The 27,483-nt window shown below is 51.9% G+C and overlaps 1 protein-coding gene across 1 annotated transcript; it reads left to right on the top strand.

Annotated features, from left to right (window-relative positions):
* Positions 1–1,749: 1,749 nt before the first annotated feature.
* Positions 1,750–26,736, top strand: LOC141113776 (actin-related protein 2/3 complex subunit 1A-B-like). The gene is made up of 10 exons (XM_073607058.1): positions 1,750–1,981; positions 4,229–4,305; positions 4,396–4,500; positions 9,010–9,232; positions 9,631–9,738; positions 12,541–12,747; positions 13,073–13,148; positions 13,306–13,499; positions 25,293–25,383; positions 25,453–26,736. The coding sequence occupies exons 2-10, from the start codon at positions 4,242–4,244 to the stop codon at positions 25,456–25,458; spliced, it is 1,074 nt and encodes a 357-aa protein (XP_073463159.1). The 5' UTR covers positions 1,750–1,981; positions 4,229–4,241; the 3' UTR covers positions 25,459–26,736.
* The last annotated feature ends 747 nt before the right edge of the window (positions 26,737–27,483 follow it).

Below are 27,483 nucleotides of genomic sequence, written 5' to 3'. Positions count from 1 at the left end.
TCTCCTCCCCCTTCACATCACATCCCTCAGTCTCCTCCCCCTTCACATCACATCCCTCAGTCTCCTCCTCCTTCACATCACATCCCTCAGTCTCCTCCCCTTCACATCCCTCAGTCTCCTCCCCCTTCACATCATATCCCTCAGTCTCCTCCCCCTTTACATCACATCCCTCAGACTCCTCCCCCTTCACATCACATCCCTCAGTCTCCTCCCCCTTCACATCATATCCCTCAGTCTCCTCCCCCTTTACATCACATTCCTCGGACAAGTGTCAAAAAATGAAAAAATGACAGCAGACAGTTTTTGACAATTTCTTTTTTTTTAATGTAAAAAGTGTCCTGCGATGTCCATCCATCTTCAATTACGGCGCAGATGGACCTGAAAATTAAAAAAAAAAAAAAAGCTCCGCCTCCATTGGAGGCCTCCTGCCAACTGCTGTCTTTTCATGGTGACAGCTGTTATATAGGCAAGGGCGGGGCCACCCAGTGACAAAACCGCGTGACCCAGTCCCTTCTGACATCATGTGTTGTCATGTGATGTCAAAGGGGATGGGGTCACCCATTTATGTCACCGGTTGGCCCCGCACTTGTCTATATAACAGCTGTCACTGTCACAGCAGTCGGGCTGACGCCTCGCATTGAGGCGGAGCTTCTGTGGGGTTTTTTTGTTTTGTTATCTTTTTTCGAGTCTATCGGCACCGTGATTGAAGATGGATGGACATCGTGGGACAGTTTTTTTAGTTTTATTTTTTAACAAAGGAATTGTCTGAATGAAAGGATTGTCTTGTAGACCCCCACAGCCACCGGGCAAGGGTTGTGGGGATGAGGCCCTTGTCCCCATCAACATAGGGACCCCAAAGTGTGCTCAGATAAGGGTCTAGTATGGATTTTGGGGGGGAACCCCACGCCATTTGTTTTTATTTTGGCGCAGAGTTCCCCTTAATACACATACCAGACCCGCAGGGCCTGCTAATGAACTGGGGGGGACCCCATGCCTTTTTTTTCTTCCATATTGCCAGGACCCGACAAATCATTAATAGCCGCAAGTAGTTTTAAATGACTTTTATTCCTTTGAAATGTCATTTTGCTGTCAGACTGTTCTAAACACGGGAAACACGCGCTACTTTACAGGCATACTATAGACACCCCCAGGTACGAAATTTAAAGGGATATTACACTTTTATTGTTTCACTTTAAGCATTATTAAAATCACTGCTCCCGAAAAAACGGCCATTTTTAAAACTTTTTTTTGCATTGATCCATGTCCCCTGGGGCAGGACCCGGCCCCCCAAACACTCCCCTGGGGCAGGACCCAGGCCCCCAAACACTCCCCTAGGGCAGGACCCGGGCCCCCAAACACTCCCCTGGGCCAGGACCCGGTTCCCCAAACACTCCCCTGGGGCAGGATCCGGGCCCCCAAACACTCCCCTAGGGCAGGACCCGGGCCCCCAAACACTCCCCTGGGCCAGGACCCGGTTCCCCAAACACTCCCCTGGGGCAGGACCCGGGTCCCCAAACACTCCCCTGGGGCAGGACCCGGGTCCCCAAACACTCCCCTGGGGCAGGACCCGGGTCCCCAAACTCTTTTTAGGACAACAACTTGTATATTAGCCTTTAAAACGAGCACTTTTGATTTTTCATGTTCAAGTCCCATAGACTTCAATGGGGTTTACAAGTTCTTCTGCAAACCGAACCAGGGGGTGGGGGCGGGGTGAGGGGGGGGGGTTGGCTCATCCCTTCTGGGGGTAACTCGGATCCATCGGTCTCGTGTTCCAGGACTTAGGAAGCGATATCCTGCGGAGTCCGGGACTTTCCATCACACGTCTTTTCTGGGATTGTCTAGCAATCGGATTTCTTCACCTTGGCCCCTCCCATTCAGCATACCTATGCTCAGGTGAGCGCCCGAGGGAACATGAAATACCTGAAGGTCTCCACCCTGAGCCGAGCCACTGAGACCGCAACTCCCCAACATAGAGCACCAGGTGAGAGAACTCCATATCATACTATTCAAAGATCTGCAGAGCATCGCTCCCTCCCATCCCCCTCCTGACAGATCCATATATTCTGCAGAGCATCGCTCCCTCCCATCCCCCTCCTGACAGATCCATATATTCTGCAGAGCATCGCTCCCTCCCATCCCCCTCCTGACAGATCCATATATTCTGCAGAGCATCGCTCCCTCCCATCCCCCTCCTGACAGATCCATATATTCTGCAGAGCATCGCTCCCTCCCATCCCCCTCCTGACAGATCCATATATTCTGCAGAGCATCGCTCTCTCCCATCCCCCTCCTGACAGATCCATATATTCTGCAGAGCATCGCTCCCTCCCATCCCCCTCCTGACAGATCCATATATTCTGCAGAGCATCGCTCCCTCCCATCCCCCTCCTGACAGATCCATATATTCTGCAGAGCATCGCTCCCTCCCATCCCCCTCCTGACAGATCCATATATTCTGCAGAGCATCGCTCCCTCCCATCCCCCTCCTGACAGATCCATATATTCTGCAGAGCATCGCTGCCTCCCATCCCCCACCTGACAGATTCATATGTTCTGCAGAGCATCACTCCCTCCCATCCCCCTCCTGACAGATCCATATATTCTGCAGAGCATCGCTCCCTCCCACCCCCCTCCTGACAGATCCATATATTCTGCAGAGCATCGCTCCCTCCCATCCCCCTCCTGACAGATCCATATATTCTGCAGAGCATCGCTCCCTCCCATCCCCCCTCCTGACAGATCCACATTGATATATTCTGCAGAACATCGCTCCCTCCCCTCCCAACAGATCCATATTGATATATTCTGCAGAACATCGATCCCTCCCATCCCCCTCCTAAAAGATCCATATTAATATATTCTGTTGTGGTGTATCGGGTAATGTACACACCGTTGGTGTATGTTGGTCAGTAGTGTTGAGGAACGTTCCTCAGACGTGTGGATCTGGAATGATGGGGACACGCCCTTGGGGTGTTGAGTAATGTACACACCGTTGGTGTATGTTGGTCAGTAGTGTTGAGGAACGTTCCTCAGACGTGTGGATCTGGAATGATGGGGACACGCCCTTGGGGTGTTGAGTAATGTACACACCGTTGGTGTATGTTGGTCAGTAGTGTTGAGGAACGTTCCTCAGACGTGTGGATCTGGAATGATGGGGACACGCCCTTGGGGCGTCGGGTAATGTACACGCCGTTGGTGCATGTTGAGGAACGTTCCTCAGACGTGTGGATCTGGAATGATGGGGACACCCCCCCTGGGGTGTCGGGTAATGTACACGCCGTTGGTGCATGTTGAGGAACGTTCCTCAGACGTGTGGATCTGGAATGATGGGGACACGCCCTTGGGGCGTTGGGTAATGTACACACCGTTGGTGTATGTTGGTCAGTAGTGTTGAGGAACGTTCCTCAGACGTGTGGATCTGGAATGATGGGGACACCCCCCCTGGGGTGTCGGGTAATGTACACGCCGTTGGTGCATGTTGAGGAACGTTCCTCAGACGTGTGGATCTGGAATGATGGGGACACGCCCTTGGGGTGTTGAGTAATGTACACGCCATTGGTGTATGTTGGTCAGTAGTGTTGAGGAACGTTCCTCAGACGTGTGGATCTGGAATGATGGGGACACCCCCCCGGGGTGTCGGGTAATGTACACGCTGTTGGTGCATGTTGAGGAACGTTCCTCAGACGTGTGGATCTGGAATGATGGGGACACGCCCTTGGGGTGTTGGGTAATGTACACACCGTTGGTGTATGTTGGTCAGTAGTGTTGAGGAACGTTCCTCAGACGTGTGGATCTGGAATGATGGGGACACGCCCTTGGGGTGTTGGGTAATGTACACACCGTTGGTGTATGTTGGTCAGTAGTGTTGAGGAACGTTCCTCAGACGTGTGGATCTGGAATGATGGGGACACGCCCTTGGGGTGTTGGGTAATGTACACACCGTTGGTGTATGTTGGTCAGTAGTGTTGAGGAACGTTCCTCAGAAGTGTGGATCTGGAATGATGGGGATTCCATACTGTTCAGTGTGGATTCCCATTCAGTAGTCGGGCAGGGTTGGACTTGTTGTCAGTATTGAGGCGTGATCAGGACATGACAGGAATGTTGTAGATCTCCCAGAATCCTCCATTCTCAGTGTTTTCTGATCTTGTCTCTGATATGTGCGGTCACAGATGCAGAGCTGATGAAATCCGTGGAGAGGACAGACATTAATGGTTGTCTTTTATTGCAGTGACAGAAGAACCATGTCCCTGTACAGCTTTGGGACAGATCCCATATCTTGTCACTCGTGGAATAAAGATCGCACACGTATGTAGAGATTGGCGTGTCTGTTGTGTGTTGCTGTCATTGTGATCGCATGTTTCTGTTGAACATTATCTCTGCCTCCTCCTTGTATAGAGATTGCCATCAGTCCCAATGATCACACCGTCCAGATATACCAGAAGGTCAACAATGAGTGGCGTAGGATCCATGAACTGACTGAGCACAACGGGCGAATCACAGGTGAGGAGGAGCAGAACACTGGATAGAATCATAGAACAGCCAATCAGATTGCAGCTTTCATCTTTGTAAGTAATGGATTGGTGAGCCTTGTCTGGCTAATCTGCGGAGAATGGTACCGCTGATGATTGGCCAAGTTCCTGACTTGTGTGGTGATCCATGGATGATGGTCTGAGGGATGATGCCTTGTTTAGGGATGTCCATGTCAGACAGAACTGTGTTTAAAGTTCATTAAAGTTGCCCACACAGGAGTTCTTCTCCAGTAAATATAGATAACAAACAATGCCAAGCCACCTGGCTCCTAAGTCTCTAAGTACCTTGCTCCCCAGACCCTCTCCTGGTCACCAAATAGGGTTCTCCACCCCCCTGGGTTTGCTCACTCTCTCAGAGACTTCCAGCCTTCCTCCTGAACCCGCTAGACACATAGGCCTGCGCAGAAGGTGTGCCAGGTGTGCCTGGGCACACCCTAATCACCTTGTGTGCTGTGGATGCCCCCTGTTTAGACCCGAGATATTTTACCAAAGCCCCCTTACTGGGGCTCCAAAAAAAAAAAAATGGAAAAAACGAATTAAAAAATAAAATTGTTAAAAATAATAGTAAAAAAAAATACATATGTTAAAAGAAAAAACTAAAAAAAAATTAAAACATTAAAATAAATAATGAAATAATAAAAATAAAAACTACTGACACCTACCTGTGCCCTGGTGACATTGTGCACGGCTCTTCTGACACCGGCAGTATATATATATATATACACCCTATGTCTGGACACCTCAGCCTCCCAGACCCACATAACCATCCCAACCTTCCCAGTCCTTTGGGAAAGAAGTCCCCCTGACAGGAACGACCCGCTCTCCTGACAGGGGGTGCAGTCTCTGACAGGAACGACCCGCTCTCCTGACAGGGGGTGCAGACTCTGACAGGAACGACCCGCTCTCCTGACAGGGGGTGCAGACACTGACAGGAATGACCCGCTCTCCTGACAGGGGGTGCAGACACTGACAGGAACGACCCGCTCTCCTGACAGGGGGTGCAGACACTGACAGGAACGACCCGCTCTCCTGACAGGGGGTGCAGACACTGACAGGAATGACCCGCTCTCCTGACAGGGGGTGCAGACACTGACAGGAACGACCCGCTCTCCTGACAGGGGGTGCAGACACTGACAGGAACGACCCGCTCTCCTGACAGGGGGTGCAGACACTGACAGGAACGACCCGCTCTCCTGACAGGGGGTGCAGACACTGACAGGAACGACCCGCTCTCCTGACAGGGGGTGCAGTCTCTGACAGGAACGTCCCGCTCTCCTGACAGGGGGTGCAGTCTCTGACAGGAACGACCCGCTCTCCTGACAGGGGGTGCAGTCTCTGACAGGAACGTCCCGCTCTCCTGACAGGGGGTGCAGTCTCTGACAGGAACGACCCGCTCTCCTGACAGGGGGTGCAGTCTCTGACAGGAACGACCCGCTCTCCTGACAGGGGGTGCAGACTCTGACAGGAACGACCCGCTCTCCTGACAGGGGGTGCAGTCTCTGACAGGAACGACCCGCTCTCCTGACAGGGGGTGCAGACTCTGACAGGAACGACCCGCTCTCCTGACAGGGGGTGCAGACTCTGACAGGAACGACCCGCTCTCCTGACAGGGGGTGCAGTCTCTGACAGGAACGACCCGCTCTCCTGACAGGGGGTGCAGTCTCTGACAGGAACGACCCGCTCTCCTGACAGGGGGTGCAGTCTCTGACAGGAACGACCCGCTCTCCTGACAGGGGGTGCAGTCTCTGACAGGAACGACCCGCTCTCCTGACAGGGGGTGCAGACTCTGACAGGAACGACCCGCTCTCCTGACAGGGGGTGCAGACTCTGACAGGAACGACCCGCTCTCCTGACAGGGGGTGCAGTCTCTGACAGGAACGACCCGCTCTCCTGACAGGGGGTGCAGTCTCTGACAGGAACGACCCGCTCTCCTGACAGGGGGTGCAGTCTCTGACAGGAACGACCCGCTCTCCTGACAGGGGGTGCAGTCTCTGACAGGAACGACCCGCTCTGCTGACAGGGGGTGCAGTCTCTGACAGGAACGACCCGCTCTCCTGACAGGGGGTGCAGACTCTGACAGGAACGACCCGCTCTCCTGACAGGGGGTGCAGTCTCTGACTAGAACGACCCGCTCTCCTGACAGGGGGTGCAGACACTGACAGGAACGACCCGCTCTCCTGACAGGGGGTGCAGTCTCTGACAGGAACGACCCGCTCTCCTGACAGGGGGTGCAGTCTCTGACGGGAACGACCCGCTCTCCTGACAGGGGGTACAGTCTCTAACAGGAACGACCCGCTCTCCTGACAGGGGGTGCAGTCTCTAACAGGAACGACCCGCTCTCCTGACAGGGGGTGCAGTCTCTGACAGGAACGACCCGCTCTCCTGACAGGGGGTGCAGTCTCTGACGGGAACGACCCGCTCTCCTGACAGGGGGTGCAGTCTCTAACAGGAACGTCCCGCTCTCCTGACAGGGGGTGCAGTCTCTAACAGGAACGACCCGCTCTCCTGACAGGGGGTGCAGACACTGACAGGAACGACCCGCTCTCCTGACAGGGGGTGCAGTCTCTGACGGGAACGACCCGCTCTCCTGACAGGGGGTGCAGACTCTGACAGGAACGACCCGCTCTCCTGACAGGGGGTGCAGACTCTGACAGGAACGACCCGCTCTCCTGACAGGGGGTGCAGTCTCTGACAGGAACGTCCCGCTCTCCTGACAGGGGGTGCAGTCTCTGACGGGAACGACCCGCTCTCCTGACAGGGGGTGCAGTCTCTGACAGGAACGACCCGCTCTCCTGACAGGGGGTGCAGTCTCTGACGGGAACGACCCGCTCTCCTGACAGGGGGTGCAGACTCTGACAGGAACGACCCGCTCTCCTGACAGGGGGTGCAGACTCTGACAGGAACGACCCGCTCTCCTGACAGGGGGTGCAGACTCTGACAGGAACGACCCGCTCTCCTGACAGGGGGTGCAGTCTCTGACAGGAACGACCCGCTCTCCTGACAGGGGGTGCAGACTCTGACAGGAACGACCCGCTCTCCTGACAGGGGGTGCAGACTCTGACAGGAACGACCCGCTCTCCTGACAGGGGGTGCAGTCTCTGACAGGAACGACCCGCTCTCCTGACAGGGGGTGCAGACTCTGACAGGAACGACCCGCTCTCCTGACAGGGGGTGCAGACTCTGACAGGAACGACCCGCTCTCCTGACAGGGGGTGCAGACTCTGACAGGAACGACCCGCTCTCCTGACAGGGGGTGCAGTCTCTAACAGGAACGTCCCGCTCTCCTGACAGGGGGTGCAGACTCTGACAGGAACGACCCGCTCTCCTGACAGGGGGTGCAGTCTCTAACAGGAACGACCCGCTCTCCTGACAGGGGGTGCAGTCTCTGACAGGAACGACCCGCTCTCCTGACAGGGGGTGCAGACTCTGACAGGAACGACCCGCTCTCCTGACAGGGGGTGCAGACTCTGACAGGAACGACCCGCTCTCCTGACAGGGGGTGCAGTCTCTGACAGGAACGACCCGCTCTCCTGACAGGGGGTGCAGTCTCTGACGGGAACGACCCGCTCTCCTGACAGGGGGTGCAGTCTCTGACAGGAACGACCCGCTCTCCTGACAGGGGGTGCAGTCTCTGACAGGAACGACCCGCTCTCCTGACAGGGGGTGCAGTCTCTGACAGGAACGACCCGCTCTCCTGACAGGGGGTGCAGACTCTGACAGGAACGACCCGCTCTCCTGACAGGGGGTGCAGTCTCTGACAGGAACGACCCGCTCTCCTGACAGGGGGTGCAGTCTCTGACAGGAACGACCCGCTCTCCTGACAGGGGGTGCAGAATCTGACAGGAACGACCCGCTCTCCTGACAGGGGGTGCAGACTCTGACTAGAACGACCCGCTCTCCTGACAGGGGGTGCAGTCTCTGACAGGAACGACCCGCTCTCCTGACAGGGGGTGCAGACTCTGACTAGAACGACCCGCTCTCCTGACAGGGGGTGCAGACTCTGACAGGAACGACCCGCTCCCCTGACAGGGGGTGCAGTCTCTGACTAGAACGACCCGCTCTCCTGACAGGGGGTGCAGTCTCTGACAGGAACGACCCGCTCTCCTGACAGGGGGTGCAGTCTCTGACAGGAACGACCCGCTCTCCTGACAGGGGGTGCAGTCTCTGACAGGAACGACCCGCTCTCCTGACAGGGGGTGCAGTCTCTGACAGGAACGACCCGCTCTCCTGACAGGGGGTGCAGTCTCTGACAGGAACGACCCGCTCTCCTGACAGGGGGTGCAGTCTCTGACAGGAACGACCCGCTCTCCTGACAGGGGGTGCAGTCTCTGACAGGAACGACCCGCTCTCCTGACAGGGGGTGCAGTCTCTGACAGGAACGACCCGCTCTCCTGACAGGGGGTGCAGTGTCATTATATATTGGGGTCTGTCAGATAAGACCACAGTCTCCAGCCCTCATCATACCTTCTATGTGTTGCAGGAATAGATTGGGCTACAAACTCGGAGCGAATCGTGACCTGCGCCGTGGACAGGAATGCTTATGTCTGGACTCTGCGTGATGGAGCGTGGAAGCCCACCTTGGTTCTGCTACGTATAAACCGCGCTGCCACTTGTGTGAAGTGGTCTCCCCAGGAGAACAAGATTGCGGTGGGCAGCGGCTCACAGACCATTTCCATCTGTTACTTTGAGAAGGAGAATGATTGGTGAGTTATTGCAGGTGTAGAGGGCTGGTGGGGCCAGAAGAAGGATGAACTATTACCCCTGTGGGGCACATGGCTCTCTCTATAGACTTGAAGACACATGGACCCCAGGTAGCCAGGCCCATGGTCACTGACCCCCCACACAGGTCATGTCCCAATTTCCAGCTAGCAATGAGGTCATCCTTTATTGGGGTAGTGGAGGGTAAGAATGGTTCACGTTGAGGGGCAGGTTTGATGGAAGCTGGAGATCAGATGTACTGCTTCCTGCCGTCATGTGATCTGGTCATGTGACAAAACAATGCATATAGCAGGACTGCGTTATATCCTCATTTCTAAACAGCAAGTGATGGTCTGCAGGCATCATTCTTATCATTTTCATGACTGTACTCATATACCAACAGGTGGATCAGCAAACACATCAAGAAGTCCATCCGTTCCACCATCCTAAGCCTGGCCTGGCACCCCAACAATGTTCTGCTAGCAGCCGGTGGATGTGACTTCCAGTGCAGGTATAAGCTAAGCCACGGGGCCCCCATCAGCATAGAAACCCTTGTGGGTGGGTGAAGTGGGGGACATTGGTATTGGGTGAATGAAGTGGGGGACATTGGTATTGGGCGGATGAGGTGGGGGACATTGGTATTGGGCGGGTGAGGTGGGGGACATTGGTATTGGGTGGGTGAGGTGGGGGACATTGGTATTGGGTGGGTGAGGTGGGGGACATTGGTATTGGGCGGGTGAGGTGGGGGACATTGGTATTGGGCGGGTGAGGTGGGGGACATTGGTATTGGGCGGGTGAGGTGGGGGACATTGGTATTAGGTGGATGAGGTGGGGGACATTGGTATTGGGTGGATGAGGTGGGGGACATTGGTATTGGGTAGATGAGGTGGGGAACATTGGTATTGGGTGGTTGAGGTTGGGGACATTGGTATTGGGTGGATGAGGTGGGGGACATTGGTATTGGGTGGATGAGGTGGGGGACATTGGTATTGGGTGGTTGAGGTTGGGGACATTGGTATTAGGTGGATGAGGTGGGGGACATTGGTATCAGGTGGATGAGGTGGGGAACATTGGTATTGGGTGGATGAGGTGGGGGACATTGGTATTGGGTGGATGAGGTGGGGGACATTGGTATTGGGCGGATGAGGTGCGGGACATTGGTATTGGGCGGATGAGGTGGGGGACATTGGTATTAGGTGGATGAGGTGGGGGACATTGGTATTAGGTGGATGAGGTGGGGGACATTGGTATCAGGTGGATGAGGTGGGGACATCGATATCGGGTGGATGAGGTGGGGGACATTGGTATTGGTTGGAGGAGGTAGAGGACATTGGTATTGGGTGGATGAGGTGGGGGACATTGGTATTAGGTGGGTGAGGTGGGGGACATTGGTATTAGGTGGGTGAGGTGGGGGACATTGGTATTAGGTGGATGAGGTGGGGGACATTGGTATCAGGTGGATGAGGTGGGGAACATTGGTATTGGGTGGTTGAGGTGGGGGACATTGGTATTGGGTGGTTGAGGTTGGGGACATTGGTATTAGGTGGATGAGGTGGGGGACATTGGTATTAGGTGGATGAGGTGGGGGACATTGGTATCAGGTGGATGAGGTGGGGAACATTGGTATTGGGTGGTTGAGGTGGGGGACATTGGTATTGGGTGGTTGAGGTTGGGGACATTGGTATTGGGTGGATGAGGTGGGGGACATTGGTATTGGGTGGGTGAGGTGGGGGACATTGGTATTGGGTGGGTGAGGTGGGGGACATTGGTATGGGGTGGGTGAGGTGGGGGACATTGGTATTGGGTGGGTGAGGTGGGGGACATTGGTATTGGGTGGGTGAGGTGGGGGACATTGGTATTGGGTGGATGAGGTGGGGGACATTGGTATTGGGTGGGTGAGGTGGGGGACATTGGTATGGGGTGGGTGAGGTGGGGGACATTGGTATTGGGTGGGTGAGGTGGGGGACATTGGTATCGGGTGGATGAGGTGGTGGACATTGGTATTGGGTGGATGAGGTGGGGGACATCGGTATCAGGTGGATGAGGTGGGGACATCGATATTGGGTGGATGAGGTGGGGGACATTGGTATTGGTTGGAGGAGGTAGAGGACATTGGTATTGGGTGGATGAGGTGGGGGACATTGGTATTAGGTGGATGAGGTGGGGGACATTGGTATTAGGTGGATGAGGTGGGGGACATTGGTATTGGACGGATGAGGTGGGGGACATTGGTATTGGGTGGATGAGGTGGGGGACATCGGTATCAGGTGGATGAGGTGGGGGACATCGATATCGGGTGGATGAGGTGGGGGACATTGGTATTGGTTGGAGGAGGTAGAGGACATTGGTATTGGGTGGATGAGGTGGTGGACATTGGTATTGGACGGATGAGGTGGGGGACATTGGTATTGGGTGGATGAGGTGGGGGACATTGGTATTGGGTGGATGAGGTGGGGGACATCGATATCGGGTGGATGAGGTGGGGGACATCGATATCGGGTGGATGAGGTGGGGGACATTGGTATTGGTTGGAGGAGGTAGAGGACATTGGTATTGGGTGGATGAGGTGGGGGACATTGGTATTAGGTGGATGAGGTGGGGGACATTGGTATTAGGTGGATGAGGTGGGGGACATTGGTATTAGGTGGATGAGGTGGGGGACATTGGTATTAGGTGGATGAGGTGGTGGACATTGGTATTGGGTGGTTGAGGTGGGGAACATTGGTATTGGGTGGATGAGGTGGGGGACATTAATATCAGGTGGATAAGGTGGGGGACATTGGTATTGGGTGGATAAGGTGGGGGACATTAATATCAGGTGGATAAGGTGGGGGACATTGGTATTAGGTGGATGAGGTGGGGGACATTGGTATTGGGTGGATGAGGTGGGGGACATTAATATCAGGTGGATAAGGTGGGGGACATTAATATCAGGTGGATAAGGTGGGGGACATTGGTATTGGGTGGATGAGGTGGGGGACATTAATATCAGGTGGATAAGGTGGGGGACATTGGTATTGGGTGGATGAGGTGGGGGACATTAATATCAGGTGGATGAGGTGGGGGACATTAATATTAGGTGGATGAGGTGGGGGACATTGGTATTGGGTGGATAAGGTGGGGGACATTAATATCAGGTGGATAAGGTGGGGGACATTAATATCAGGTGGATAAGGTGGGGGACATTAATATCAGGTGGATGAGGTGGGGGACATTGGTATTGGGTGGATGAAATGTACCAAGACATTAATGTAATAGGAAAGATTTCCGTGTGATGTTGTTTGTGTTGATGGCCTGCAATGGTTTCTTTCAGAGTTTTCTCAGCATATGTGAAGGAGATTGAAGACAAGCCCAGCCCAACACTTTGGGGGACAAAGATGCCATTTGGGGAGCTTCTGTTTGAGAGAGGTAAAAGCGGAGGCTGGGTGCACAGTGTATGCTTCTCACCCAGTGGTCAGTATCTGGCCTGGGTGGATCACAACAGTTGTGTCAACGTGGCCGACTCAACCCAAGACAAAACGTAAGTAATCATAAACATATAAGATCTATCGCTGTTTTACATTTGTGTGCCTGTCTCATACCATACCTCCTGGACAATGTTTCCTGAGATGTCCTCATACACCCCTCAGGTGGAGTGCCCTACCTGCACTACACTCTGCCCTGAGAACCCATATTCTGTTCATAGCCTTTTGCTTCCATCCAAGGTTTTCTCAATGTTCAGAGAGAACAACTTCCCCCATGAACACAATTTGTATATATCTATTGGAGTGTCAGCTTTGGCGCCGAGCCCAGGAAGAGGATGTGACACCACCTGTTCACTGCCTTTCCTGTCTTCTCTATTACAGAGTCACTGAGCTGCGGACAGACAAGCTTCCCTTCCTGTCACTTCTATTTGTGAATGAGACCCGGCTGGTGGCTGCGGTAAGATGATCCCTCCCGGCTGATGGAGGTTCTATTTTCATTGCTGGCCCTCCGGCATAGCTCTGATCTTATAATCACCAGACAAGGAATATATGGGACAGGAAGTCTCCTTTTTGGGGTAACCCTAATAACATTCCACCATCTTTGCTTCCACCAGGGCCATGACTGCACCCCCTATCTGTTCTCCTACTCGGGGCCTGGAGACATCCAGATAGTCAGCAGGATTGGTGCTCAGAAGCAGACCTCCAAGGCTGCTATGTCCGCCATGCAGCATTTCCGCAATTTAGACAAGAAGGCCACTCAAGAGGACGATGGCTCCGACACCGACACCCTGCACCAAAACAGCATCAGGTGAGAACAGCCAATTATCTGCAGGGAACACAGTGACAGGATTGCTGATTGGTGCTGCAGGCAACGCTTTTGTTTTCGAGAGTTGAAAAGTTCACAAACTTCTTCAAAATGTCCAAAACCTAACAAGTCTCCTGAATTCTACCGCTCTCCCGGAACCTAACTCTTCCCTTCAATCTAACACCTCAACACCCCAACACTTATCTCCCGAATTCTACCGCTCTCCAGGAACCTAACTCTTCCTTTCGATCTAACACCTCAACACCCCAAAACCCCAACACTTATCTCCCGAATTCTACCGCTCTCCAGGAACCTAACTCTTCCCTTCAATCTAACACCCCAAAACCCCAACACTTATCTCCCGAATTCTACCGCTCTCCCAGAACCTAACTCTTCCCTTCAATCTAACACCTCAACACCCCAAAACCCCAACACTTATCTCCCGAATTCTACCGCTCTCCCGGAACCTAACTCTTCCCTTCAATCTAACACCTCAACACCCCAAAACCCCAACACTTATCTCCCGAATTCTACCGCTCTCCCAGAACCTAACTCTTCTCTTTAATCTAACACCTCAACACCCCAAAACCCCAACACTTATCTCCCGATTCTACCACTCTCCCAGAACCTAACTCTTCCCTTAGATCTAACACCTCAACACCCCAAAACCCCAACACTTATCTCCTGAATTCTATCGCTCTCCCAGAACCTAACTCTTCCCTTCGATCTAACACCTCAACACCCCAAAACCCCAACACTTATCTTCTGAATTCTACCGCTCTCCAGGAACCTAACTCTTCCCTTCAATCTAACACCTCAACACCCCAAAACTCATCCCACTATCACCCAACCCTTACTAACTCCTCTCCCCAACACTCATCCCACTATCACCCAACCCTTACTAACTCCTCTCCTCCAACACTCATTCCACTATCACCTAACCCTTACTAACTCCTCTCCCCCAACACTCATCCCACTATCACCCAACCCTTACTAACTCCTCTCCTCCAACACTCATCCTACTATCACCTAACCCTTACTAATTCCTCTCCCCCAACACTCATCCCACTATCACCCAACCCTTACTAACTCCTCTCCTTCAACACTCATCCCACTATCACCTAACCCTTAATAACTCCTCTCCCCCAACACTCATCCCACTATAACCTAACCCTTACTAACTCCTCTCCCCCAACACTCATCCCACTATCACCTAACCCTTACTAACTCATCTCCTTCAACACCCATCCCACTATCACCTAACCCTTACTAACTCCTCTCCTCCAACACCCATCCCACTATCACCTAACCCTTACTAACTCCTCTCCTCCAACACTCATCCCACTATCACCCAACCCTTACTAACTCCTCTCCCCCAACACTCATTCCACTATCACCTAACCCTTACTAACTCATCTCCCTCAACACCCATCCCACTATCACCCAACCCTTACTAACTCCTCAACCCCAACACTCATCCCACTATCACCCAACCCTTACTAACTCCTCTCCCCCAACACTCATCCCACTATCACCTAACCCTTACTAACTCCTCTCCCTCAACACTCATACCACTATCACCCAACCCTTACTAACTCCTCTCCTCCAACACCTATCCCACTATCACCCAACCCTTACTAACTCCTCTCCCCCAACACTCATCCCACTATCACCTAACCCTTACTAACTCCTCACCCCCAACACTCATCCCACTATCACGCAACCCTTACTAACTCCTCTCCTCCAACACTCATCCCACTATCACCTAACCCTTACTAACTCCTCTCCTCCAACACCCATCCCACTATCACCTAACCCTTACTAACTCCTCTCCCTCAACACTCATCCCACTATCACCTAACCCTTACTAACTCCTCTCCCCCAACACTCATCCCACTATCACGCAACCCTTACTAACTCCTCTCCTCCAACACTCATCCCACTATCACCTAACCCTTACTAACTCCTCTCCTCCAACACCTATCCCACTATCACCCAACCCTTACTAACTCCTCTCCCCCAACACCCATCCCACTATCACCTAACCCTTACTAACTCCTCTCCTCCAACACTCATCCCACTATCATCTAACCCTTACTAACTCCTCTCCCCCACCACTCATCCCACTATCACCTAACCCTTACTAACTCCTCTCCTCCACCACTCATCCCACTATCACCTAACCCTTACTAACTCCTCTCCTCCAACACCTATCCCACTATCACCCAACCCTTACTAACTCCTCTCCCCCAACACTCATCCCACTATCACCTAACCCTTACTAACTCCTCTCCTCCAACACTCATCCCACTATCACCTAACCCTTACTAACTCCTCTCCTCCAACACCTATCCCACTATCACCCAACCCTTACTAACTCCTCTCCCCCAACACTCATCCCACTATCACCCAACCCTTACTAACTCCTCTCCCCCAACACTCATCCCACTATCACCTAACCCTTACTAACTCCTCTCCTCCAACACTCATCCCACTATCATCTAACCCTTACTAACTCCTCTCCCCCACCACTCATCCCACTATCACCTAACCCTTACTAACTCCTCTCCTCCAACACTCATCCCACTATCACCCAACCCTTACTAACTCCTCTCCTCCAACACTCATCCCACTATCACCTAACCCTTACTAACTCCTCTCCCCCAACACCCATCCCACTGTCACCTAACCCTTACTAACTCCTCTCCTCCACCACTCATCCCACAATCACCCAGCCCTTACTAACTCCTCACCCCCAACACTCATCCCACTATCACCTAACCCTTAGTAACTCCTCTCCTCCACCACTCATCCCACTATCACCTAACCCTTACTAACTCCTCTCCTCCAACACTCATCCCACTATCATCTAACCCTTACTAACTCCTCTCCCCCACCACTCATCCCACTATCACCTAACCCTTACTAACTCCTCTCCCCCAACACTCATTCCACTATCACCTAACCCTTACTAACTCCTCTCCTCCAACACTCATCCCACTATCATCTAACCCTTACTAACTCCTCTCCCCCACCACTCATCCCACTATCACCTAACCCTTACTAACTCCTCTCCCCCACCACTCATCCCACTATCACCTAACCCTTACTAACTCCTCTCCCCCAACACTCATTCCACTATCACCTAACCCTTACTAACTCCTCTCCCCCAACACCCATCCCACAATCACCCAGCCCTTACTAACTCCTCTCCCCACCACTCATCCCACTATCATCTAACCCTTACTAACTCCTCTCCCCCAACACTCATCCCACTATCACCCAACCCGTACTAACTCCTCTCCTCCAACACTCATCCCACTATCATCTAACCCTTACTAACTCCTCTCCTCCAACACTCATCCCACTATCATCTAACCCTTACTAACTCCTCTCCTCCAACACTCATCCCACTATCACCTAACCCTTACTAACTCCTCTCCCCCAACAGTCATCCCACTATCACCTAACCCTTACTAACTCCTCTCCTCCAACACACATCCCACAATCACCCAGCCCTTACTAACTCCTCTCCCCACCACACATCCCAATATCACCCAACCCTTACTAACTCCTCTCCCCCAACACTCATCCCACTATTACCTAACCCTTACTAACTCCTCTCCCCCAACACTCATCCCACTATCACCCAACCCTTACTAACTCCTCTCCTCCAACACCCATCCCACTATCACCTAACCCTTACTAACTCCTCACCCCCAACACTCATCCCACTATCACCTACCCCTTACTAACTCCTCTCCTCCAACACCCATCCCACTATCACCCAACCCTTACTAACTCCTCTCCTCCAACACCCATCCCACTATCACCTAACCCTTACTAACTCTTCACCCCCAACACCCATCCCACTATCACCTAACCCTTACTAACTCCTCTCCCTCAACATCCATCCCACTATCACCTAACCCTTACTAACTCCTCTCCTCCAACACTCATCCCACTATCACCCAACCCTTACTAACTCCTCACCCCCAACACCCATCCCACTATCACCTAACCCTTACTAACTCCTCTCCCTCAACATCCATCCCACTATCACCTAACCCTTACTAACTCCTCTCCTCCAACACTCATCCCACTATCACCCAACCCTTACTAACTCCTCACCCCCAACACCCATCCCACTATCACCTAACCCTTACTAACTCCTCTCCCTCAACATCCATCCCACTATCACCTAACCCTTACTAACTCCTCTCCTCCAACACTCATCCCACTATCACCCAACCCTTACTAACTCCTCACCCCCAACACCCATCCCACTATCACCTAACCCTTACTAACTCCTCTCCCCACCACTCATCCCAATATCACCTAACCCTTACTAATTCCTCTCCCTCAACACTCATCCCGCTATCACCTAACCCTTACTAACTCCTCACCCCCAACACTCATCCCACTATCACCTAACCCTTACTAACTCCTCTCCCCCAACACCCATCCCACTATCACCTAACCCTTACTAACTCCTCTCCCCCAACACTCATCCCACTATTACCTAACCCTTATTAACTCCTCTCCCCACCACTCATCCCAATATCACCTAACCCTTACTAACTCCTCTCCCTCAACACTCATCCCACTATTACCTAACCCTTACTAACTCCTCTCCCCCAACACTCATCCCACTATCACCTAACCCTTACTAACTCCTCTCCTCCAACACTCATCCCACTATCACCCAACCCTTACTAACTCCTCTCCCTCAACACTCATCCCACTATCACCTAACCCTTACTAACTCCTCTCCTTCAACACCCATCCCACTATCACCTAACCCTTACTAACTCCTCTCCCCCAACACTCATCCCACTATCACCTAACCCTTACTAACTCCTCTCCCCCAACACTGATCTCACTATTACCTAACCCTTACTAACTCCTCTCCCCCAACACTCATCCCACTATCACCTAACCCTTACTAACTCCTCTCCTCCAACACCCATCCCACTATCACCTAACCCTTACTAACTCCTCTCCTCCAACACTCATCCCACTATCACCCAACCCTTACTAACTCCTCACCCCCAACACTCATCCCACTATCACCTAACCCTTACTAACTCCTCTCCCCCAACACTCATCCCACTATCACCCAACCCTTACTAACTCCTCTCCCTCAACACTCATCCCACTATCACCTAACCCTTACTAACTCCTCTCCCTCAACACTCATCCCACTATCACCCAACCCTTACTAACTCCTCACCCCCAACACTCATCCCACTATCACCTAACCCTTACTAACTCCTCTCCCTCAACACCCATCCCACTATCACCTAACCCTTACTAACTCCTCTCCCTCAACACTCATCCCACTATCACCTAACCCTTACTAACTCCTCACCCCCAACACTCATCCCACTATCACCTAACCCTTACTAACTCCTCTCCCTCAACACCCATCCCACTATCACCTAACCCTTACTAACTCCTCTCCCTCAACACTCATCCCACTATCACCTAACCCTTACTAACTCCTCTCCCTCAACACCCATCCCACTATCACCTAACCCTTACTAACTCCTCTCCCCCAACACCCATCCCACTATCACCTAACCTTTACTAACTCCTCTCCCTCAACACTCATCCCACTATCACCTAACCCTTACTAACTCCTCTCCCCCAACACTCATCCCACTATCACCTAACCCTTACTAACTCCTCTCCCCCAACACTCATCCCACTATCACCTAACCCTTACTAACTCCTCACCCCCAACACTCATCCCACTATCACCTAACCCTTACTAACTCCTCTCCCTCAACACCCATCCCACTATCACCTAACCCTTACTAACTCCTCTCCCTCAACACTCATCCCACTATCACCTAACCCTTACTAACTCCTCACCCCCAACACCCATCCCACTATCACCTAACCCTTACTAACTCCTCTCCCTCAACACTCATCCCACTATCACCTAACCCTTACTAACTCCTCTCCCTCAACACCCATCCCACTATCACCTAACCCTTACTAACTCCTCTCCCTCAACACCCATCCCACTATCACCTAACCTTTACTAACTCCTCTCCCTCAACACCCATCCCACTATCACCTAACCCTTACTAATTCCTCTCCCCCAACACTCATCCCACTATCACCCAACCCTTACTAACTCCTCTCCTTCAACACTCATCCCACTATCACCTAACCCTTAATAACTCCTCTCCCCCAACACTCATCCCACTATAACCTAACCCTTACTAACTCCTCTCCCCCAACACTCATCCCACTATCACCTAACCCTTACTAACTCATCTCCCTCAACACCCATCCCACTATCACCTAACCCTTACTAACTCCTCTCCTCCAACACCCATCCCACTATCACCTAACCCTTACTAACTCCTCTCCTCCAACACTCATCCCACTATCACCCAACCCTTACTAACTCCTCTCCCCCAACACTCATTCCACTATCACCTAACCCTTACTAACTCATCTCCCTCAACACCCATCCCACTATCACCCAACCCTTACTAACTCCTCAACCCCAACACTCATCCCACTATCACCCAACCCTTACTAACTCCTCTCCCCCAACACTCATCCCACTATCACCTAACCCTTACTAACTCCTCTCCCTCAACACTCATACCACTATCACCCAACCCTTACTAACTCCTCTCCTCCAACACCTATCCCACTATCACCCAACCCTTACTAACTCCTCTCCCCCAACACTCATCCCACTATCACCTAACCCTTACTAACTCCTCACCCCCAACACTCATCCCACTATCACGCAACCCTTACTAACTCCTCTCCTCCAACACTCATCCCACTATCACCTAACCCTTACTAACTCCTCTCCTCCAACACCCATCCCACTATCACCTAACCCTTACTAACTCCTCTCCCTCAACACTCATCCCACTATCACCTAACCCTTACTAACTCCTCTCCCCCAACACTCATCCCACTATCACGCAACCCTTACTAACTCCTCTCCTCCAACACTCATCCCACTATCACCTAACCCTTACTAACTCCTCTCCTCCAACACCTATCCCACTATCACCCAACCCTTACTAACTCCTCTCCCCCAACACCCATCCCACTATCACCTAACCCTTACTAACTCCTCTCCTCCAACACTCATCCCACTATCATCTAACCCTTACTAACTCCTCTCCCCCACCACTCATCCCACTATCACCTAACCCTTACTAACTCCTCTCCTCCACCACTCATCCCACTATCACCTAACCCTTACTAACTCCTCTCCTCCAACACCTATCCCACTATCACCCAACCCTTACTAACTCCTCTCCCCCAACACTCATCCCACTATCACCTAACCCTTACTAACTCCTCTCCTCCAACACTCATCCCACTATCACCTAACCCTTACTAACTCCTCTCCTCCAACACCTATCCCACTATCACCCAACCCTTACTAACTCCTCTCCCCCAACACTCATCCCACTATCACCCAACCCTTACTAACTCCTCTCCCCCAACACTCATCCCACTATCACCTAACCCTTACTAACTCCTCTCCTCCAACACTCATCCCACTATCATCTAACCCTTACTAACTCCTCTCCCCCACCACTCATCCCACTATCACCTAACCCTTACTAACTCCTCTCCTCCAACACTCATCCCACTATCACCCAACCCTTACTAACTCCTCTCCTCCAACACTCATCCCACTATCACCTAACCCTTACTAACTCCTCTCCCCCAACACCCATCCCACTGTCACCTAACCCTTACTAACTCCTCTCCTCCACCACTCATCCCACAATCACCCAGCCCTTACTAACTCCTCACCCCCAACACTCATCCCACTATCACCTAACCCTTAGTAACTCCTCTCCTCCACCACTCATCCCACTATCACCTAACCCTTACTAACTCCTCTCCTCCAACACTCATCCCACTATCATCTAACCCTTACTAACTCCTCTCCCCCACCACTCATCCCACTATCACCTAACCCTTACTAACTCCTCTCCCCCAACACTCATTCCACTATCACCTAACCCTTACTAACTCCTCTCCTCCAACACTCATCCCACTATCATCTAACCCTTACTAACTCCTCTCCCCCACCACTCATCCCACTATCACCTAACCCTTACTAACTCCTCTCCCCCACCACTCATCCCACTATCACCTAACCCTTACTAACTCCTCTCCCCCAACACTCATTCCACTATCACCTAACCCTTACTAACTCCTCTCCCCCAACACCCATCCCACAATCACCCAGCCCTTACTAACTCCTCTCCCCACCACTCATCCCACTATCATCTAACCCTTACTAACTCCTCTCCCCCAACACTCATCCCACTATCACCCAACCCGTACTAACTCCTCTCCTCCAACACTCATCCCACTATCATCTAACCCTTACTAACTCCTCTCCTCCAACACTCATCCCACTATCATCTAACCCTTACTAACTCCTCTCCTCCAACACTCATCCCACTATCACCTAACCCTTACTAACTCCTCTCCCCCAACAGTCATCCCACTATCACCTAACCCTTACTAACTCCTCTCCTCCAACACACATCCCACAATCACCCAGCCCTTACTAACTCCTCTCCCCACCACACATCCCAATATCACCCAACCCTTACTAACTCCTCTCCCCCAACACTCATCCCACTATTACCTAACCCTTACTAACTCCTCTCCCCCAACACTCATCCCACTATCACCCAACCCTTACTAACTCCTCTCCTCCAACACCCATCCCACTATCACCTAACCCTTACTAACTCCTCACCCCCAACACTCATCCCACTATCACCTACCCCTTACTAACTCCTCTCCTCCAACACCCATCCCACTATCACCCAACCCTTACTAACTCCTCTCCTCCAACACCCATCCCACTATCACCTAACCCTTACTAACTCCTCACCCCCAACACCCATCCCACTATCACCTAACCCTTACTAACTCCTCTCCCTCAACATCCATCCCACTATCACCTAACCCTTACTAACTCCTCTCCTCCAACACTCATCCCACTATCACCCAACCCTTACTAACTCCTCACCCCCAACACCCATCCCACTATCACCTAACCCTTACTAACTCCTCTCCCTCAACATCCATCCCACTATCACCTAACCCTTACTAACTCCTCTCCTCCAACACTCATCCCACTATCACCCAACCCTTACTAACTCCTCACCCCCAACACCCATCCCACTATCACCTAACCCTTACTAACTCCTCTCCCTCAACATCCATCCCACTATCACCTAACCCTTACTAACTCCTCTCCTCCAACACTCATCCCACTATCACCCAACCCTTACTAACTCCTCACCCCCAACACCCATCCCACTATCACCTAACCCTTACTAACTCCTCTCCCCACCACTCATCCCAATATCACCTAACCCTTACTAATTCCTCTCCCTCAACACTCATCCCGCTATCACCTAACCCTTACTAACTCCTCACCCCCAACACTCATCCCACTATCACCTAACCCTTACTAACTCCTCTCCCCCAACACCCATCCCACTATCACCTAACCCTTACTAACTCCTCTCCCCCAACACTCATCCCACTATTACCTAACCCTTATTAACTCCTCTCCCCACCACTCATCCCAATATCACCTAACCCTTACTAACTCCTCTCCCTCAACACTCATCCCACTATTACCTAACCCTTACTAACTCCTCTCCCCCAACACTCATCCCACTATCACCTAACCCTTACTAACTCCTCTCCTCCAACACTCATCCCACTATCACCCAACCCTTACTAACTCCTCTCCCTCAACACTCATCCCACTATCACCTAACCCTTACTAACTCCTCTCCTTCAACACCCATCCCACTATCACCTAACCCTTACTAACTCCTCTCCCCCAACACTCATCCCACTATCACCTAACCCTTACTAACTCCTCTCCCCCAACACTGATCTCACTATTACCTAACCCTTACTAACTCCTCTCCCCCAACACTCATCCCACTATCACCTAACCCTTACTAACTCCTCTCCTCCAACACCCATCCCACTATCACCTAACCCTTACTAACTCCTCTCCTCCAACACTCATCCCACTATCACCCAACCCTTACTAACTCCTCACCCCCAACACTCATCCCACTATCACCTAACCCTTACTAACTCCTCTCCCCCAACACTCATCCCACTATCACCCAACCCTTACTAACTCCTCTCCCTCAACACTCATCCCACTATCACCTAACCCTTACTAACTCCTCTCCCTCAACACTCATCCCACTATCACCCAACCCTTACTAACTCCTCACCCCCAACACTCATCCCACTATCACCTAACCCTTACTAACTCCTCTCCCTCAACACCCATCCCACTATCACCTAACCCTTACTAACTCCTCTCCCTCAACACTCATCCCACTATCACCTAACCCTTACTAACTCCTCACCCCCAACACTCATCCCACTATCACCTAACCCTTACTAACTCCTCTCCCTCAACACCCATCCCACTATCACCTAACCCTTACTAACTCCTCTCCCTCAACACTCATCCCACTATCACCTAACCCTTACTAACTCCTCTCCCTCAACACCCATCCCACTATCACCTAACCCTTACTAACTCCTCTCCCCCAACACCCATCCCACTATCACCTAACCTTTACTAACTCCTCTCCCTCAACACTCATCCCACTATCACCTAACCCTTACTAACTCCTCTCCCCCAACACTCATCCCACTATCACCTAACCCTTACTAACTCCTCTCCCCCAACACTCATCCCACTATCACCTAACCCTTACTAACTCCTCACCCCCAACACTCATCCCACTATCACCTAACCCTTACTAACTCCTCTCCCTCAACACCCATCCCACTATCACCTAACCCTTACTAACTCCTCTCCCTCAACACTCATCCCACTATCACCTAACCCTTACTAACTCCTCACCCCCAACACCCATCCCACTATCACCTAACCCTTACTAACTCCTCTCCCTCAACACTCATCCCACTATCACCTAACCCTTACTAACTCCTCTCCCTCAACACCCATCCCACTATCACCTAACCCTTACTAACTCCTCTCCCCCAACACCCATCCCACTATCACCTAACCTTTACTAACTCCTCTCCCTCAACACTCATCCCACTATCACCTAACCCTTACTAACTCCTCTCCCCCAACACTCATCCCACTATCACCTAACCCTTACTAACTCCTCTCCCCCAACACTCATCCCACTATCACCTAACCCTTACTAACTCCTCACCCCCAACACTCATCCCACTATCACCTAACCCTTACTAACTCCTCTCCCTCAACACCCATCCCACTATCACCTAACCCTTACTAACTCCTCTCCCTCAACACTCATCCCACTATCACCTAACCCTTACTAACTCCTCACCCCCAACACCCATCCCACTATCACCTAACCCTTACTAACTCCTCTCCCTCAACACTCATCCCACTATCACCTAACCCTTACTAACTCCTCTCCCTCAACACCCATCCCACTATCACCTAACCCTTACTAACTCCTCTCCCTCAACACCCATCCCACTATCACCTAACCTTTACTAACTCCTCTCCCTCAACACTCATCCCACTATCACCTAACCCTTACTAACTCCTCTCCTCCAACACTCATCCCGCTATCACCTAACCCTTACTATCCCTCCAGCCCTAACTCCTCAATGGAGTGACCCCTCTTGTATGTCCTCCATGTCCTGGCAAAAGAAGCTCTTGAACCCATATGTGGGGTAGAGAGAGATTGTTGTATGGGTTGTCACTCTGCTGTCTTTCTGCAGCCAGCTCCTGGCCCTTGACCGAGAAGGGGACGGCGATTTCTCCTTCAGCAGCAGTGGAATGGATGGATCTCTCGTGATTTGGGCCATGAAGGTGAGTGTGAGTGTCTGGTACTTTGGGGGTTAATAGACAGAGCAGCTGAAGGTCTTTCTTGTGTTTCAGACGTGAGCGCCCTCCAGCTCGCCCCGGGGTCAGTCTGAGGTCCTCCAGCAGCCACCACCTGACACCCTGGAGTGGACACAGAATGTCACACGGATTGTTGGCAACAAGAAACTTCCGGAAGGTTCACATGTATACAAGTGACAGGGCCGCGTCATATCCCAAGTAGTCCCAGCATGGCCTGATATGTGACATCCTGGAGAATGGGGCCTGAAATGTGACATCCTGGAGAACGGGGCCTGAAATGTGACATCCTGGAGAACGGGGCCTGAAATGTGACATCCTGGAGAACGGGGCCTGAAATGTGACATCCTGGAGAACGGGGCCTGAAATGTGACATCCTGGAGAACGCGGCCTGAAATGTGACATCCTGGAGAACGGGGCCTGAAATGTGACATCCTGGAGAACGCGGCCTGAAATGTGACATCCTGGAGAACGCGGCCTGAAATGTGACATCCTGGAGAACGCGGCCTGAAATGTGACATCCTGGAGAACGGGGCCTGAAATGTGACATCCTGGAGAACGGGGCCTGAAATGTGACATCCTGGAGAACGCGGCCTGAAATGTGACATCCTGGAGAACGGGGCCTGAAATGTGACATCCTGGAGAACGCGGCCTGAAATGTGACATTCTGGAGAACGGGGCCTGAAATGTGACTTCCTGGAGAACGGGGCCTGAAATGTGACATCCTGGACAACGGGGCCTGAAATGTGACATTCTGGAGAACGGGGCCTGAAATGTGACATCCTGGAGAACGGGGCCTGAAATGTGACATCCTGGAGAACGGGGCCTGAAATGTGACATCCTGGAGAACGGGGCCTGAAATGTGACATCCTGGAGAACGCGGCCTGAAATGTGACATTCTGGAGAACGCGGCCTGAAATGTGACATTCTGGAGAACGGGGCCTGAAATGTGACATCCTGGAGAACGGGGCCTGAAATGTGACATCCTGGAGAACGCGGCCTGAAATGTGACATCCTGGAGAACGCGGCCTGAAATGTGACATTCTGGAGAACGGGGCCTGAAATGTGACATCCTGGAGAACGGGGCCTGAAACGTGACTTCCTGGAGAACGGGGCCTGAAATGTGACATTCTGGAGAACGGGGCCTGAAATGTGACATCCTGGAGAACGGGGCCTGAAATTTGACATTCTGGAGAACGGGGCCTGAAATGTGACATTCTGGGGAACGGGGCCTGAAATGTGACATTCTGGGGAACGGGGCCTGAAATGTGACATTCTGTGTAATGACGAAGCCAAGAGATTACAGCCTGACCAACCTCTTCACTGGTGTCCTCTTTATTCATCAGGCCTCATATTACATGTTGTACCCCAAATTCTGCCCTATCCTCTACAACACTGTACCCTGAATTTTTTCCTATCCTCTACAGTGTACCCCAAACTCTGCCCTATCCTGTACACTGAATTTTGTCCTAGTCTCCACACTACCCCAAATTCTGTCCTAGCCTCTACACTGTACCCCAAACTCTGCTGTATCCTCTATACTGTAACCTAAACTTTCTGTTCACTGTACCCCAGAATACCTTAATATTGTACCATATCTTCAACAAGTCACCCATTCAGTAAATAATCCACAATAGGAACAATGAGGAGTTTGTGTCATTGAGTATCATGTCAGGACCTGGTGACCAGTATATGACCAGAGTTTTGTGTCAGGACCCGGTGACCAGTATATGACCAGAGTCTTGTGTCAGGATCTGGTGACCAGTATATGACCAGAGTCTCATGTCAGGATCTGGTGACCAGTATATGACCAGAGTCTCATGTCAGGATCTGGTGACCAGTATATGACCAGAGTCTTGTGTCAGGACCCGATGACCAGTATATGACCAGAGTCTCATGTCAGGACCTGGTGACCAGTATACAGTATGATTGATTTGTGAACAGAGAGCAAGGAATAGGGGTAATTGGAGGGTCTGTAGGGCCCAGCTACGTACTCCTTATTCCAGCGGCCAACTATACTGGACTGCCAGGTTTTACCATAGCAATAACCATAAAAAGTTTATGGAGAGA

Source organism: Aquarana catesbeiana, linkage group LG12 (genome assembly GCF_042186555.1).
Source record: "Aquarana catesbeiana isolate 2022-GZ linkage group LG12, ASM4218655v1, whole genome shotgun sequence".
NCBI lineage: Eukaryota > Metazoa > Chordata > Amphibia > Anura > Ranidae > Aquarana > Aquarana catesbeiana.
This window is presented reverse-complemented; position numbering and strand designations above follow the sequence as displayed.